The 17879-nt window shown below is 38.3% G+C and overlaps 1 protein-coding gene across 6 annotated transcripts in view; it reads left to right on the top strand.

The window, feature by feature from the left end:
• Window positions 1–17879, top strand: part of aak1a (AP2 associated kinase 1a) — a 67922-nt gene that overhangs the window by 2309 nt on the left and 47734 nt on the right. For 5 of the 6 annotated variants that reach the window (XM_052108451.1, XM_052108453.1, XM_052108452.1 and 2 more), the window contains exons 2-3: window positions 13192–13310; window positions 16805–16913. In XM_052108451.1, coding sequence (XP_051964411.1) covers window positions 13192–13310; window positions 16805–16913 — 228 coding nt within the window. The remainder of the gene's footprint in view (window positions 1–13191; window positions 13311–16804; window positions 16914–17879) is intronic. The other variant, XM_052108454.1, reaches the window with a different exon arrangement.

Raw genomic sequence — 17879 nt, 5'->3', positions numbered from 1 at the left:
GTTTGACTGGTTAGTAGGGTCCCGTTAGTCCCTGAAGGGCTAATAGCAACGCACCAGCCGAGAAACTGCAAGAGATGAATGTGTATTCTAATGGATAGCTCTCTTCAGGTATTATAGACCTCCTTTGGTGTAGTGCAGGGGTTGTCAACAACTTCCGGACCAAGGACCCCATGGTGGGTAGAGAGACAGAAACCCATGTTACTTTTCAGACATGACGTGTCATTTTTCATTTTCCATGTAAATCACTGTTCCATACCCCCTCCTTAATAAAAAGACATACAGACCCTGTCCATGCAGAATATATATTTTTATAAGGTTACTAATATGGAGTCTTCATCTCATGTGAGTGGTCAATTTTATATATATTTTCAAATAAAATTTCATTAGGAGTAAAAATTTGCTCATGATTAGCACAGGCAGAGCAGACAATGGACAGCTCTTCTGCTGACTAGCTCTGACTAGTAGCTTTGTCCCACTTTGTGTTTATTGTTCCAATCAGTTCATAACTAAATACAACAAGATGCGCGAATATGAGCAAGGATTAAAAAGAAAGCACGTTTTGGTATGCAGGTGCGAGGAACTTCATGTCAGTGGATTCAAATTCATACACTTATCTCTTGCTATCGCTCGCATGTGAGTGATTATTACAAGTGCCAATGGTGGATCCAACAGTAATTTGCGGATCCCCTGTGGTACCACCGCAGACCCCCTGAGGGTCGCCGACCCCCTGTTGAGTACCCTTGGTCTAGGGTGTAGCCTCATTACATGCTTTTCGATGACATTTTGCTAATTTCATTATCTTCAGTGGATGTTTGACTCCACTGAAAGACTTTCTTGTGACGCTCCACACTAGAGGTCTGCAAACATTCCGGGACCAATGGGACGGTCATAAATGTATATTTTTGAAATGAATTACAGAAGTTAAACTAGTTTTGGAAAATCATTGCTTCTCATCATCTTTTATGTTGACACGCCCCTTCTAAATTCCCAACTTAGAAACTCGGGTATCATCTAGAATTCAGAGTTTACCATTCATAAATATGACTTTGCTTGATCATTCATGAGCTCGGAATTCATAATTACGATATTTCTGTCTCCACTTGAAGGGCACACCAGTTAACTAGTTGTGTGTATAACTTTGCCGAACTGTACCGGACTTGTACCTGATCCGATCGTCTAGATGTAGATCATCCCTTTCAAAAATTGAGAGTTCACTGCAAATTCGCCACAGGTAGTTTTCATGTGCAAATGTGCTTTACAGCAAACTTGCAGCAAATTGGCCATTGTTGCCAAAGGTTTACTGGAGGTTCACCACTACCGGTGAAGAGCTGAGAACGTCTGGCAAACATTTGCGGTGAATCACAAGCTCATTTGCATGTGAAAATAACGAGCTGAAAATTTGAAATGTACAGATCTGGCAAACTAGCTGCAAACTTGCCACAAATTTGCAGCAAAATTGCCCCTCATTATTTTCACATGTAAATGAATAGTAGGGGTGAACCTCTGGCAAACGTTTTGGCAACAATGAACAATTTGCCGCAAGTTTGCAGCAAAACTAATTTGCAAATAATCAGTGGCAAGTTTGTGGATTAACTCTCGATTTTCGTAAGGGTAGGTATCGTTATATTGCTCAGTCCTATATTGATGTCAAAGGCTGTGTGTCAAATATTTTGCAGCACTTCCATTGGTAGAAGTTAGCCAATGTTGATAATGTTGAAATGTTAATAAAAAGTTTTTAATAATGTTAATAAATGTGATATTTTTGTTTTGTTTACATTTGTACAATAAATAATTTTTGTACTGTGTTGGGTCGCTACTGTTAGATCTTTAAGTGAAACCAGTTGAAAACTGCTGTTGCATTTGATACATGCATTTTGAGACTGTTGTTTTATCCCTAAAGGGACTCTCTTCACAATGGCTGTTTTCCACAGAATTGTTTTTTGTTTGAAACAAAGCTGTAGAATAGGGGAGACGGAGGTAGTGAAATGAGATAGTGACCGTGTTGAATTGGTCTACAGTACTTCTCTCAAGCTTGAAAACTACAGCTTCTGTCTCAACAGCTGGGGTTGGAACAGTGAATTGAAAGGCTGTTATTTATTTACAATGGAAATGAATGGTGCCATTTTTGTTTGGAGGGTTTAAAGGCAGAAATGTGAAGCATATCATTTTATAAAGTACTTGCATTAATTATTTTGCTAAAACGTGTGCATTATTTGAGCTGTAAAGTCATTTTAATCAAAATTTTTACGGTAATTTTAGGGTTTTAGCGTTACAGTGTTACGTTGTCATGGCAACCCTTACAAAAATTGAGCTGCAAATTCACCACAGATCATTTTCACATGCAAATGAGATTTGCGGCAAACTTGCGGCAAATTGATCATTGTTGCCAAAGGTTTGCCGGAGGTTCATCACTACCAGTGAAGAGCTGCAAAATTCTTGCAAACATTTGTGGTGAATCACAAGCTCATTTGCATGTGAAAATAACGAGCTGCAAATTTGTGGCAAGTTTGCGGCTAGTTTAGATTTTTTGTAAGGGAACAAAATTGTAAAAATTGGACATAACATTTCACAGAAAAAGTTTAGGAAGCGATTTTATCACAGTAAAATCATGTTAACACGCATATTGTTGTCTTGTGGCTATACTTTTGAAACAGTGAGTATTTATATGTTTAAGGATTGGCCCCATATTTCACTTCAATTGAAAGTGTCTCACTGTAACCCACGTGTTTCTTTTTTTAAAGGTGGTACTCAACATTATGCCACAATTGTCGATTTAGCTTAACTTGTGTTGAACCTGGAATATTCCTTTAAAAAGCTAGTTTTGAGAACTTGTGTGGAACTTGGACTCAGATTAGCTAACGCGCTAAAGCTAGCAACAACATCAAATGAGAAGATGTGTTTTAAATTTAATTTCCCTTATTTGAAAAATAACAAATGTTTCTGTGAGATGACACTGAGAATGCTTACACCAGAATGCTGAGCACGCAGTGAAAAGTATACCATTAGAGACATGGAAAACTAGAAATGCACAGTATTTATGTCACTATCCTATTGGGGGAGGGTAAGGAGAGCTAACATAACAGCCAAATTGTGAATGATACTGATGCCTCTTCTAAAGAAAAGCATCCAGCCCCCAGTGTTTTTTTATATTAGGAATTTTGCTGACTAGGCCATTTTGTGGTTATGGCTTGGAGGCTCTGACCTTGACAGTTGACAGTTCAGTAGGGCTGTTTGGCTTCAGCATAGTCATCGCAGTGAAATGAAATGATAAGGCTTCTGAGCTGTATCTCAGTGCTTATTAACCATTAGTGTATTCAGTCATCTTGTCACCTTTCACCCTTTAAAAGACTGACAGGATGATCCTACTAATTTACACACACACACACACACACACACACACACACACACACACACACACACACACACACGTGGGCATGCGCGCACATGGAAGTAAATGGCAGAATTGGAGGTTTAGGTGGATTTAATGGAACTATCCCTTTAAATACAGTGGCAGTCCAGTCAGTAGACAAGACTGCAGGCCCATTACACAGCAAAGCAACAGTAATTCTGTAATGATGCTTGTCTGCAACAACTTCATAATGGGCAAGCTCAGTGATTAAGTGTCTATGAACTATAAAGGCTGTTTGAAGAACTTTGGATTAGCATAATGAAGGCCTGGCTCATTTAATTACACAACACTGAGAAGGGTGTGTGCATTACCCACCCACGACCGCAATGCATACTTCCTATGTTACATGATCTTTACTGCAGGCACAGATATGGGCCAGATGTGAACTGAAGCACACTGGGTGAATGTCAACAGCTGTGAGTATGTGACCTTTGACCTCTGTGCTGGATTGGAAGACAGTCGATGGTCATGGCTTTGGAAATATATGTGGCTTGAATGTGAAGAGACTGTTTGACTTATGACATCTGAGCCACACATCTTTTTGACACATTATCTTTGCATGCTGTGTCACATACACCTTATTACCAGAATATAGCCTAAGTCGCATTTCTATTGTCATCAGAATGGTCCTGCGATTTATAGTCCAAAACGGCATATGCAAAGTAATTGTTTTCATATAATCTCGATGGAGTGACTTAATTCGGCCTCTCTTGGATCCTAACAACTCTGCTACAACCGCTATCAGTGTGTTTTTGTCTTAACAGTGGGATATTTACCAGGTGCAATATATATTCAGGTGTGACTTAATTTCCTGGAAATACAGTACAATTAAAAATAGTTGAAAGTATACTAGGTATACTGCACAGTAGGGGTAGGTGATATGACCAAGAGAAGGCTCAAATGGACGATACATTCTTAGTTTGATTTAAAAACAAAAAACTTTGCTGCATCAGCCAGTTCAAACTTTTATTCCATTAATCTGTGAATATTTTAATGTTGTCAACATAAAAATAAAGACTATATTGTGGAGCTGTTTCATTATTACAACCACTTCAGCCCCTCACATTACAGCCGCTTCAGATCTCTGTCATGGTCAAGAGCAGCACAAATGCAAATTACACACACACCGATTGTATTGCATAGCTCAGGGACGGGATAAAACCATGACCAAACCGATCTGGGCTGTGTTTTCCAAAAGCATATGTAATTGGAAATAAATAAATGAGTGCAATGTTCGATTTTTTTCAGAGAAACTGTAAATCTGTAAAAGGTAAGATGAAGCATTTGGGGTAAATGGTCTGCACTTATATAGCGCCTTTTAACCTTAACGGTATTCAAAGCGCTTACGGGCGGGCTACCTGATATAAGTATATTTTGGTACATCAATCTGTATATAGGCTGTTGTTGAAATTACCTTTCAACAGAAGTCACAAGCACTTCCAATAAGATGGAAGTGCTTGTGCCTCAGAAGTCACAAGCACTTCCAATAAGAAATACATTTATTTTCCCTACCTTTGGTTGTGAAGGGGTTACATTTAGATTTTGTGTATTTATATGGTTCCTATAGAGTCTCAGACTGAGATTAACTTCCATCTGGTTTTCACCATGGGGGGGGGGGGGGGTTATTCATTAATTCATACACTTGAAGATATTTCTTTAATAAGTCACCTCACTGTTAGCCTGTGACATCCTATTCTTTTTCAGGTATGAACTGAAACGAATGTCTCCGGTTACACTTGTAACCTCGGTTCCCTAAGATGAAGGGAACGAGACATTGTGAAACCTGGCCGCACTACTACTTCAGAGTTTTGAAGTACAAGAGATACGAGCTAGTCCTTCAGTCAGAAAATTCTGAAGAAATGGTGTTCACGCACCCGCTAATATAGGCCAAATGCGTGCCTAAAGGGGTGGGGCTCAAACACCATTGCCAATTGTAAGATTGCCATTTATTATACAATGGCTAATTCCCCATAAGCGTTTACCGCAATGTCGCATTCCCTTCATCTCAGGGAACCGAGGTTACATGTGCAACTGGAGAAGTTTTCCCGGTCTCATCAGGCAAACCCCAAACTAATTCCAAATCTCGTTATGTGAATTGTGTTTTTTAAAAAATTCTCACTCTCCAATATTGTATTTAAATCCATATTATGCATTAGGAGACACGACTGCCAAATTAAGGTGCCGGGATTCAGGTGTGTGTGTTTGAAGCATGGGAAAACCACACATTGAAAAACATAGGGGCAAATTCTAGATGTTATTGCAGACATAGGTCTGATTCAAATGAATGTTTTAGAGAAAATAATATTTACTACCTTATATACAACATAAATTACGGTACTACCATATTAACGGTTCTACCGTTTAAAAAATACTGCTACTACCGTAGCACCGGAATACCGTGCAACCCTAGTAGCTAGAGGCCGACAGTTTCCGTACTGATTGTAGTTTGCTGTCTGTCACCATCTTGCTGTCACACTGTCTTAATCTGGACGATATATCAAATTTCCATGATAAAGCCTGTTCACGTGATGACACTAGTCCCTGTACTGTCGCTAGTTGGTGTTCTTACTGCTGATCGCTCTAACGTTATTTGTGGACTCATGAACATGCATAGGAGAGCTGCGCGGTAGAGAAACCTTTTGGTGGACTTAATTTTTGGATTGTTTCTCACTCAAAGCGATTGTATCTTTGGGTAAACTATCCATTTAGGACAGAGATGTTTTAATATTGTCTCTGATTTTAAAAAAAAGCATAAGAGTTGACTCAATTTCTGAGAAGCAGTCACACAGTGGTTTCAATGAATCAATTCATAACTCTGATCCAACTATTAGTTTGCGTCATCATTCAAAAATGTTCATGGACAATTAATTCCTTGTGGCATTTTTCACGCATCACATTTTTGTTAAAAATAAAATGTATTTGGATAGATCTAAAATTTGTTTTATTACTTTATTTGTCTTATAAATGATTACATTTATATTGTAATGTACTGCTTTCGTTAACAAGTTTTAATATTGGCAATAGTGGCTGTTTAATTATGATGGACAAAAATATCACCTTTTAAAGCCATTTCAGAGCAAATATTTAAATATTAAGATATATATCAAATATTATTATTGAAAAGTAATAAATGTAAAACAAAATATAGAGACATCACTATATCATCCAGCCGAAACACCCTCTTGAGCGGTTAACCTTACTCTGCCATGGTTTAATCCATAGACTTTTGCCTTATACTTTTTAGTCAGTACTGCCTCTGAGTAGGGGTAAGGGTTAATTCTGGGTCTTTTTTTTTGTCAGTCAGATATAGAGAAGGGTAAATTAGATATATGTTTTATAGCCACTTTAATGTGTTGATTATGGCACATCTATCTTGTCTTTGTCATTTTTGAAAACATCAGACTGCCCACAGAGAGCATAGATAGTCCACACTACCTTCTGTAAACTGGATGGGCCAGTGTGTTTGCATATTTGAATAATAGATGCTCAGCAACTGTTTTATTCATTAATGTTTCTAATGGCCACCGTCTGTTGGCCCTCAGCTGTCTGTGTGCTGGTGCATAGTCTGTATTAATGTTTTGTGTTGGGCCAAAGTCTGGGTTCAGTCTAATAGGCAGCAAGAATAATGATAATCAATGAGCTGTTGAAGTAGGATGACTGGTTGTTGATACGCGTTACTGCGTTTAAGGTGCATGCATATTGTTCTTCCTGAATGCCTTTAAAAGGCCATCCATCCATCCATCCATCCATCCATCCATCCATCCATCCATCCATCCATCCATCAATGAATCAAATGGAATGCTTGTGGTTTAGAATGGCAGTTTGCGGCACTTCATGCAGGTCTACAGTACAGTATTTTGGTTGGCATGTGTGAGTCAGAGCTGAATGCATGAGTCATAGTTACATGCTACCAGTTCAGCTGAGAGCAGCCTCCTGCAAAGAGATTTCTTACATTCACAGCACGCACACTCAGGAAATGAGAGATGAATTGAGAAAGGAAATGATACCTCCTCTACAGCTTTGCAAATTTAGCACTGCCCTAAGTCAGTGTGTGTGTGTGTGTGTGTCTGTTTGTGTTTACAGTATGAGAACAAGGTCTTTTGTTGTAAAGCTTTCTGGATTATATCACAAGATTCAAGCGTGTTTTAAGCAGGTATCCCAATGGATTACTTTTCATGTAAAACCCAAATACGAAAGATTGTTTTCTCAACGTGCATGTGTAGAATTAAAGATGAAGTATGTAATTTCTGCACCACTAGAATCACCAAATGGAATTGCAAAAATAATGACCATTTTCAAACAGATTTTTGGAGAACTTTTTCCTTTTATCAGTAGTCAAACAGCTAGTCTCACGGTTGCCCAATACTCATGCAATTGGTAGAGTCAGTGTTGTTGTGTTTGGCTGGTTCGTATCCTCAAACAACAGAACCTACAATCATGCCACGTTCCAAATGACTGAGATAATATTTTTTCCCCATTCTGATAGTTGATGTGAACATTAACTGAAGCTCCTGACGCATATCTGCATGATTTTATGCACTGCACTGCTGCCACACTCTTATCTGATTAGGTAATCGCATGGATGATTGTTGGTGCCAGATGGGCTGGTATGAGTATTTTTGTAACTGCTGATCTTCTGGGATTTTCACACACAACAGTCTCTAGAATTTAGCCAGACTGGTTCGAATTGACAAAGTCTATGGTAACTCAGATAACCGCTCTGTACAATTGTGGTGAGAAAAATCTAATCTCAGAATGCTATTTTGAGATGCGGGTTTGCTCCGTTTTGGCGGCACGAGGGGGACCTGCACAATATTAGGCAGGTAGTTTTAATGTTGTTGCTGATGTGTGTGTGTGTGTGCGTGTGTGTGTGTGTAGGGCTGGGCCGTGAGTGTGTGCGGCCGACCTATCGGGCTAATAACCCGAGGAGAGGGATAAAGCAGAGCGTGATGTGGCTGTTCGGGAGAGGGAGAGCCACATGCAGCTGTCGTGTGTGTATTTGTTTTTGTCTTTTTAAGTTTTCATTAAACATTATTTTGACTGTTCAGTCCGTTCCTGGACAGCAAAAAAGCCTGACGGCAGGCGCGGCCAGGCCCCCCTCAGAAAATTAGGGGGCGGGGGGGGGGGGTGTACTTAATGCTTTGGGTTGCCTGGCCTGCGGCAAAGGAGGGAGAAGTGTGATGAGGAGGATTCAATATATTCCTGATTCAGTTGACTGTATATTGCGATTCTGTTAGTATTGCGATATGATGTTATATTTTGGTGTGAAAAGCAATTTTCAGATGATATTTTCCCTTTGAATTGTTTATTTTATGTAACCCATTGTATTTTTTTTTGGACTAAATTCACTATTAAGATTTCTCTCAAAACTAGACTTAATATCTTATGCCTTTTTGCAAATGTATCTCGTTATTTTTTAGATATTTTAACTGAAATATAAGACAAAATAATAAAGTTTTTTTGTTGTTGCAGTTGCTGCTTTATGTTCATGTGACCCAATCAGAAGCATTCGTAGGGATATATGGATGCTCAGTACAGCCCTTTTAACCGGCTAACTAACAGATATTCAATAAATAAATGGGTTAAAAATGGTAACGTCTTATCGCACAAAACTATCAAAGGTAGAATAATTAGAAACAAGAAAATCTTCACTGCAGAGCGGCACAAAGCCGCTTATGCGCGGAATGATGCACTTCAGGAACCGGGGCTAGAAGTCATAGAGTAATCCTCGGTTTTATTTAGACCTAAATGGCACATATGAAGAAAATGAACTGTGATTGGTTGCTTTACATAATGATCAGTCAGTCTATTCCTATCTAAGTGTCTAATTCTTCAGAATTAGCTGCAATGTGGAGCAGACTCGATGCTGATAGTCAGAAGTGTGACTGTGTGACTACTCTCTCGGCAGCACTGGTCTGAGATCAGCACCGCATTGTTTGATAGTTTCATCGCTGTGCCCTTGAGTATTGGAAACATAGCTGTAATTTGATCTTGGTGTCCCATTTGAACAGATCTACTGAACTGTACAGTAGTGAAATGACATGAGACACATGCAGATGAAACCTGAGCAGTGCATGCTGAGATACAGGGTTCACATCACAATAGAGATGCACACAAACACTGTCACACACCGTGCATCAAAGTCAATGGCTTGTTCTCTTCTCCTCCATTTAATTGTCCCTCTCACTACAGAATGAGGCCAAACACACATACAGATAATATAAATTTTTTTGGTGAACTATCCCTTTAAGAAGAAGCAGATTTGAGTACAGTCCAGTCCCTTAGCAATTCTTTGTAAACATGATAGTGGAGGGATATTTATAGACACTCTTACATCATTGTTCTCAGCAGTGGCCAGTTTACTTAAGACTGCACCACACCTCATCCCAGGGCACTGTGTGTTTGCAGTGAGGGCATTGGCGTGGCTTCTTTTTTGTTTTATTTATTTATTTATTTTTAATTACGGCCATTTTCTGTCTGTGTGTTTCTGTATGTGTTCATTGGCATTACTTTGTTGTAAAATGTGGTTGGGACAGTTAATGATTTGAGGGCCTGGCTTTGATGTCATGTAAATAGTATTGTAAATAATTGCAATAGCACATAAAATGCTTTATTTTCTATTAAAGGGATAATGGTTGAAAATCTACATGTGTGGATCAGTTTATGCATAAATCATTTATGACCTCACCCCGATAAAAGAAAGCCATTTAATGCAATTACACATGACCACACATGTTGTGTTATTAAGCATAACTGATCTAAGATTGTGCATGCATACAAAGGGCTGGACGATATGGGAAAATTGTTATCACGATAATCTTTTTCATATTGTTCGATATTGCTATTTATCACGATATACATTTAAAAAAAAAGAAGAAAAAATTAATTCTTAACAGTCAAAATAGTCTCTACAAAAATGCACAGAAGGTCCAGAGACGGCCAAAGCAGTGGGGTCTACGGGATCTTTTACCAAAATATAAAAATATTTTCTAGTTTATCAATTGAAAATGAATGTTAAAAGATCATCTGTTTGTTCTGAAGCATAGTGACAGATGTCCAGTATTTGTTGGAATATTTTTACATTAAAATGAAATATTTTAATATTTCTTTAGATTCAGATACCCAAGTATGGGGCATAGAAGCCCTTGTGACTGTGGAATGATGCTGAATGTGGTTTACGGTGTGTCCCGAGAGAAAATTTAGAAAACATTTGTATATTTTCATTAAAGTTTTATATTTAAAGTCTTAAAAATGTTTAAAGTCAAAGTCTTTCCTTATCCATTCCAGACATCGAATACATTTTCACAAAATTAGAACAGAAATCGATTTGTTTATTATTAAAGGCTCGTAACATGCTGATTAATAAAGCTACATTTAGAAGGGAATAACATTTTGGTCTAAAAGGCGCTTTGAAACCACGTTAACTCGTGCGCGCTTTATGTCTACACACATGCAGGGAAAAGAGGCAACGCGTGCGGAGAGGGAAAGGGCAGAAATTATGCATGTTTGGTGCTAGAGAACAATATTCAAGATTACAGCGCAGAAAGATCAGAGCTGTTGTCCACATCACTCTTGTTGAGAGGGGCGCAACCGTTGTCATGAAGTCTTGCGGTGTGGATGGAATCAATCCGGTGTCTGACGTAGCCTAATCGTTAGCAAGGCAGCTAGCATTAGCAAGTTCATCCAGTCTGACCCTATGTTACCACTGGCGCGTTGTGAGCGAAGCTGAGAGCGTTTTCAATTCATTCCTATGAAAGCCGAGCGTAATGCTCGCAAGGTGGATCGTAGGATTGGCAGCGGTGCAGAGCAAGCTCTCTCCTAGCGCTGTGAGGGCCTTTGAGCGGATTTCGTCTGCCCCAGTGGAAACGCAGCCTGAGAAAGCTGAACTGCTTGTGTTCTAGCGACACACAGTAAATATAAAAAATTCCTTAAAAGCTTATCGTCGATATCTTGGATTTTCTTTATCGTGATATATATCAATATTGTTTTATCGCCCAGCCCTATGTATACATGCTTAATATCAAGAATGTGTATTTCTGCAAGAAATTATTTCATTTTTTATATCAAGATATTATATAATGTTTTTACTAGAGCAAATGTAATTACTGATATTAGAAATGAGTGTTCTCACTACTTGTAGTTCTATCAACGATATCAATCATTAGCATCTTAATTAGTGAAATTGTATTGTTTATATCTAGAAAAAGGAACGATAGGGAATTTTGCAGATACAATAACTAAGGTGGTGGAAAAGGCCAATAACCGATTAATCGGCCGATAGTTTTAAAAATATATATATATTTGTAAAATTTTTATGAAATATGTCGGGTACATAGTCAAAGAGTCCAAAAAAGAAGACAATTCTAAATGCCAATTCCAAAATAATAATAATAATAATAATAATTCAAAAATAAATAAATAGAATAATAACAATAATTACCAGAAAAAGATTTTAACTATAAATAAGCCTGAAACACACCAATGATCCTTATTTTAAATGGAGACTCGGCTCCTTTACAAAACTCTATATTAAGTTACCAAATTAAGCTTTTTAATAGCCTATACATATTTCAATTCTAGAGGTCGCTGTTGAATGGGGAAATTATTTTTGCCGATAACCGATAGTTCCAAACTATCGGCACCGATTAATTGTTAAAACCAATATATATTGGTCTACCTCTAATCTAGAATTCATATCCTGCATGTAATTAAATGTCTATAAGGCTTGCGATAGCTCTGTGTTTGTGTGGTAATATGTTGCATATTGTCTTTAATTAATCTGCTTTAGCAGCAGGTTGAGTAAGCCTGTACTGTATGTTGATGGTTGTCATGAAGCTGTGTACTCTCGCTCAGACCACTTATTATTGCTCTGCATAACTTAGTTTGGAAGCACTATTTGTGGCACAGACTCACTATCTATGTGATGACTAGAGATCTAAACTGGAAACTGATAAACAGGGGATGTGACTTTGCCATGCGCTGTGAGTCACCGACAGAATCTTTCCCCTCAACACAGATCTCTCTCTCTGACTCAAGCCGGCTCTCCTGAAGGATACATTGGTTACAATACATGCTGTCCTTTATGGCAACAAACATTCAAATTCTTCCTGTTGTAAAACATCCCCAGAGAATAGTGTTACAACCAGCACAACACACTTGACAGAAGGTGTGTGTTGTGGTACATGTAGCTGTGGCCTGTGTATGAAGTTCCAGCCTCTGCCAGCACGCTTACATAGTGTCCACAGACCGTCTGATGCTTTTTGCACAGAAAATGGCAAGAGCTCTTTCAAAAGGGCAACGTGGGGCAATGTGATTGGCTCATTTACTCAGTTTCTGCAGGTCTCGGTGCACAGACTTTTATCAGTGAGTGCTTCTAAGTAAGAACTAGTTGCTGGAATTGCTCAATTTTACAAGGTTCATGGCCTCAGATCATTGAAAGATATTTAACTGCTTAAAGAGACTAAGTCGAGGATGTGTGTCTAGCGCATGTTTGCATATAAAAAGCACAAATGGATGCAAAAACGTGTTCTGTGTGAACTGTTTGGTCTAACTTAATGCAATTTAGCTGGAATATGATTACACTGTGTGTTCACTGCCTGTAGCTCTGATAGCAGAAGGGAGGCAGTCGTCAAACCAGCCTTTATTAATCCTGGACAAAGGTTGCCTGTGTTCTTGTGATACTGTGTTACATTTCTTGAATCACAAATTAGATGGATTTTCCTCTCAGTAGCTCAACTGTTTTGTGTTTACAGATCTTAAGGCTGTTGGTTTTCTCTCTGCAGGTGGTTTTGCCATTGTATTTCTGGTAAGAACTCACCAGGGCCTCCGCTGTGCGCTGAAGAGGATGTATGTCAACAATGAATACGACCTTCAAGTGTGCAAGTGGGAGATTCAAATTATGGTGAGACATTCCCTTACATGGGTCTCTTACATGAAGTTGTGTTCCCTTGCTAAAAAACAGACTATGGAGCAGTTAAGCAGGTTTTGCTGTTGACCAGCTGAAATGCCCAGTAAAAACCTAATCTTTTTGATCATTGTAACGAATGAATTTGTCACTTTGATGCTGATTTTGGCTTGTTACCCTTCAGTACTATTCCAGTTTACCTGCAACAATCACCCGCTTAAAGGAATAGTTTAGCCAAAAATGAAAATTCTGTCTTTATTTACTCACCCTCTTGTCATTAAAAAGCTTTGTTTGTCCAAAAAGGTTCATAAAAGTGGTCCATACAGCTATGTTGTATGCTATATTTCAAGTCCTCTGAAGCCATATGATAGCTTTGTGTGAGATACAGACCAAAATGTAATTCTTTATTCACCGATAAGCCAAAGCTTGCATTCAAATAAAAAAATTGTGCATCAATCACTTTGTTTAGTCAAGCTGCAGTGGGTTTTGACTAGGGCTGTATGATTTCCGCAATGCAGAAAACACAGACGGAATTGCAGAATCAATTCATAACAAACACAATTAACTATAAAATGCAGAATGTCCCAGAATTTGACATGTTTAGGGTAAAATTAATGTTTGAATGCACAATAATCTAATTAAAACCATGATATGATCAAGTTTGATGAATAAAAATACAGCCCGCATGTGCTGCATGCTTAAAAATGAATGTGTGGATCCGCTCATATACTTACAACACCTCATCACAAACAAAGTCCCATTTAAGGCTTAATATATAGAAGCACTTCATTTGATAAAACTAATGCAATGGTATGTTAAAAAAGTTCTGATTTTATTTGATAGTTTTTTGATGATAAAATTGTATTAAGAGTAGAAGAAAAACACGGAAAACATGGTATTTGGGGGGAAAAAATAAAACTGATTTCATATGGCCCTACATCATTTTGGTCTTTTGGAGCATGTCACCAATGGCAAGTCCAATTGTAGTGTGATTTAACATGTACACGTGGTGGATAAATCCTAGTTACAATCACATAATCTAGGTCTGTTAGTCTGGCTTTGCAAAGATCTGACCGGTAAAATTTGAGTAATAAAATTTTAAAATCGAAGTATTGTTCATTGTTAGTTCATGTTCAATGTTTTTAACTAATGTTAACAAATGGTACCTTTTTGTAAAGTTTTCCAGACCATCTTTAAATTTAAGCTGGTCTGAATTGAAGCTGTTTTTGCTTGGTTTTTCTCACCAGGGTCTTCTTTTGTCCTTTATTTGTCCTTATATTTTAAACCACAATTTATCCTTCAAAACAGACTCTGAACCATGCACAACTTCAAAAGGATTCAAGTTCTTCTGTTCCTGAGTTTGCTCGTAGTGCTGTAGATATAGTGTTGTGAACAGTACAATGCTAGCAAAGGTCATCCTCTGGGACTGTGCTACAATTGGAAATCCAGTTTACTTCAAATGTTAGCTGCGTTTTAGATTCACAAATGGCACTTTTCCACTGCACATTACGGTTTGACTCGCCTCAGCTCTACTCGCTTTACTTTTCTGAGCTTGCATTTCCACTGCAGTTTATTGCCTCCTCAACGTGGGTGGTCGTCATAGTTGCGCAGCCTCTACTCCTGTGACTGCTAACTGTTAGCTACTAGCTCATTGTGCTACATAAAGCAGTTGTTGCATGGTGATTTTACACAAGTGTAACAGTTAAATTGGCCTGGTTGTTTTAGAAGCAAGCTTTCCAGTAGCTGGTCAAATTTTAAATAAATTTAAATAAAGTGAAGCGTTCAAGCAGAGTATAGTTAATGTAACAAAACGTAACATCCTCCATTGTGACTGAGTCCAGGGCACTCTCCCTCCCATTGCATGCTGGTCTAGATAGCGTCCATTTAGTCGAACCACTTCCACTTTTCCTTGATATTTCACTTTTAAGTTTTTTAAACTTTTCCCTACACTGTTGGTAGGTCAGGTGATAGCCGCGTGCGGCCAACAGCTGATACACTGTTTTGCTCATCGCTAACAAGTTGACTGCCTGCACCCCGTTTATTGACCACGGCATGGTATTGCCCACAGCCATTTCTTTTTTCACAATTTGAAAGTTGCGTGAACAAATGAAACCGCTATCGCTGTTAGTAATGTCGGACTGATGTCACGTCGTCGGAAATCCAGTGACGCTGGTAGTGGCGATTCTCCCTGACCAATCAGTGATCTGCAGGATTTTGACGTCACATTTGACATATCTGCTCGGCTCGCTTGGAACCTAGACCGAGGTGGTACTAAAAGAAGTATCAGGTACCAGGTACTATCCACAGTGGAAAACCCCAAGAAAGCGAGCGGAGTTGAGTTGTACCATGCAGCGGAAAAGCCCCAAAAGTGTCTCGCTGTTTCAAAACGAGCAGCTGCTCTCACTGCCCTCCTAAATAAAGGACTAACTGAGAGCATTTAAAATTAGTGAGTGAATGAGTCGATTTGAAAGGGCATTCAACAGCTTAGCTATTTCAATAACAAACTAGCATTGACTAAAAATCTTCATTGTTTGAGCTTCTAGCCAATGGCCAAAAACAATGTGAGCATTCTCTTCTCAGGCACTGGTAAATCTCACAGTATGTTACAGTTAATTCATTGCTGCTTAACATATTTTGGGACATTGATTACTGTGAAGACAATCCAAATAAGTACCCAGTATTTTTGGCTAGTAAGTAAATAGCTCATATACAGTACACGAAGAAGAAAAAGATTTGTTGGTGAAAGAAAGTTTACAGATTGAGAGGGGATACGGACAGAGATTGGAGAAGAATCGGGCATCTGTTTATTGAACAAATGCAAGTTACTTGACAATTCCAGATAATTACCTCTAAATTGGAGTACATTCAAACTGCTGATGTTAGCTGAAGGTTTTTACAGTGTTGAAGATGCTGTAAACGATTTGAACCATTCTACTTCCATGAGACTGAGCCGTTGAATGCGCCACGCCCCCACTATCCAAAACCCAGCCCTCCAAAAGATACCAAATGAGCTTTATTGAGAGCAGAAACATTTGTCAAAAACAACAGCAGCAAAATAGCACCCTCAACTGACAACTGTTATGAAAAACATGGCATAAAAATGGCACTAAGCCTCAATGTTTCGCCTCAACTACAAAACTATGAGAACGTGCAACATAATTGACAGACAGAAAGCTTCAGTGACCGCGGACACATTTTTTTTTGCTGTTTACAGAGTCTAGAGCTGTCACAGAGATCGGTAAGATTTCTCACAACACTTATTTCATGAATAACTTTCAGGGAGTAGGTGCTGCTTCAGTCATGAATGAGCTAAGGCGATGAAGATTTTCAGTGAATAACGACTCTAATGTTATTCTAAATGTCATACGGGTTTGGAATAGCATGAGGGTGATTTCATTTTTAGATTAAATATTCTTTGAAAGTGTGAACATCTTCAGTCATCACAGCAGTTATATATTATTTTGCTCAACAAATTCTTTTTTTTTTAACAGCGGGATCTTGTGGGTAACAAAAACATAGTTGGCTTCCTGGACTCCAGCATCACAGCAGTGGGTTCAGGAGATGTTTGGGAAGTTCTCATACTCATGGACTTCTGTAGAGGTCAGTCTGTGTGTTTATAGCAGAATCCCAATTTGCATACTTGTACTACACACTAAATGTATTTAAGAATACATACTTTTCTGGTAAAAGTACATCTTTTTGAGTATGGTGTAAGACGCTACGACATTAGGACATAGTACCATGTCCTAAATTTGAATTTTGACCTGCATCATCACTGCATATAGTTTGTTATGTTTATGGAGCTTATTTTCTGCCAGGTTTAAATAAATACAAGGATAAAAATGAAAACCTCATTAACCATTTAATTTTCACAAACAAATAACTGACTATTGATTTAACCATTAACAACCCTAATATACACATCTATCTCCCTTGCATCCTCTCTGCACTCCCTAGTGTGTGAACCACTGTATTAACCCTTAAAAGCATACCTAGGGTCTTTAGTGACCTGGAACCTCATCCATTTTTTGGAGTTGCGCCCACGCTTCTTTACTATTCCTCAATCTATCTCTTATAAATAGTGTTAAAAAAAAAAGAAGGCAAAATCTCAATCGGATATCTATTTCTTTCTTTATAACAAGAGAAATTAGTACTATATTCATACAAATAAATACTATATGACGTTGATTTTCTGTGTGACAGTTGTGAATTATCAGTATTCCATATGCGTGTACACATACATATTATACATGCTATTTCTTACTCAGAGTGGCGCTGGTGTTTCAGTGATTGACATGATTTACATTTGACATTGCTATTTCATGAAGTAACAACATGGAAGTAAACTATAGCAAGTGTAACACATGAACAGTATGATATGACTATTGTCATTTGGGTGTGCATTATTTAAGTTGTGCATATATTTAGACTCAATAAGTGCCTGAGAAAATACATATGTGTAACTAATGTGTAGCTTATGTGGATGTTATGTGTAGCTCAATATTTTTTTGACAGTTAGTTGTGTCTCATGAAATGTCAGTGCAAGCCATGAATCCTGTTCTAGAT

Source organism: Xyrauchen texanus, chromosome 37 (assembly GCF_025860055.1).
Source record: "Xyrauchen texanus isolate HMW12.3.18 chromosome 37, RBS_HiC_50CHRs, whole genome shotgun sequence".
NCBI lineage: Eukaryota > Metazoa > Chordata > Actinopteri > Cypriniformes > Catostomidae > Xyrauchen > Xyrauchen texanus.
The sequence above is the reverse complement of the archived record's forward strand: the minus strand, read 5'-3'. Positions and strand labels throughout refer to the sequence as shown.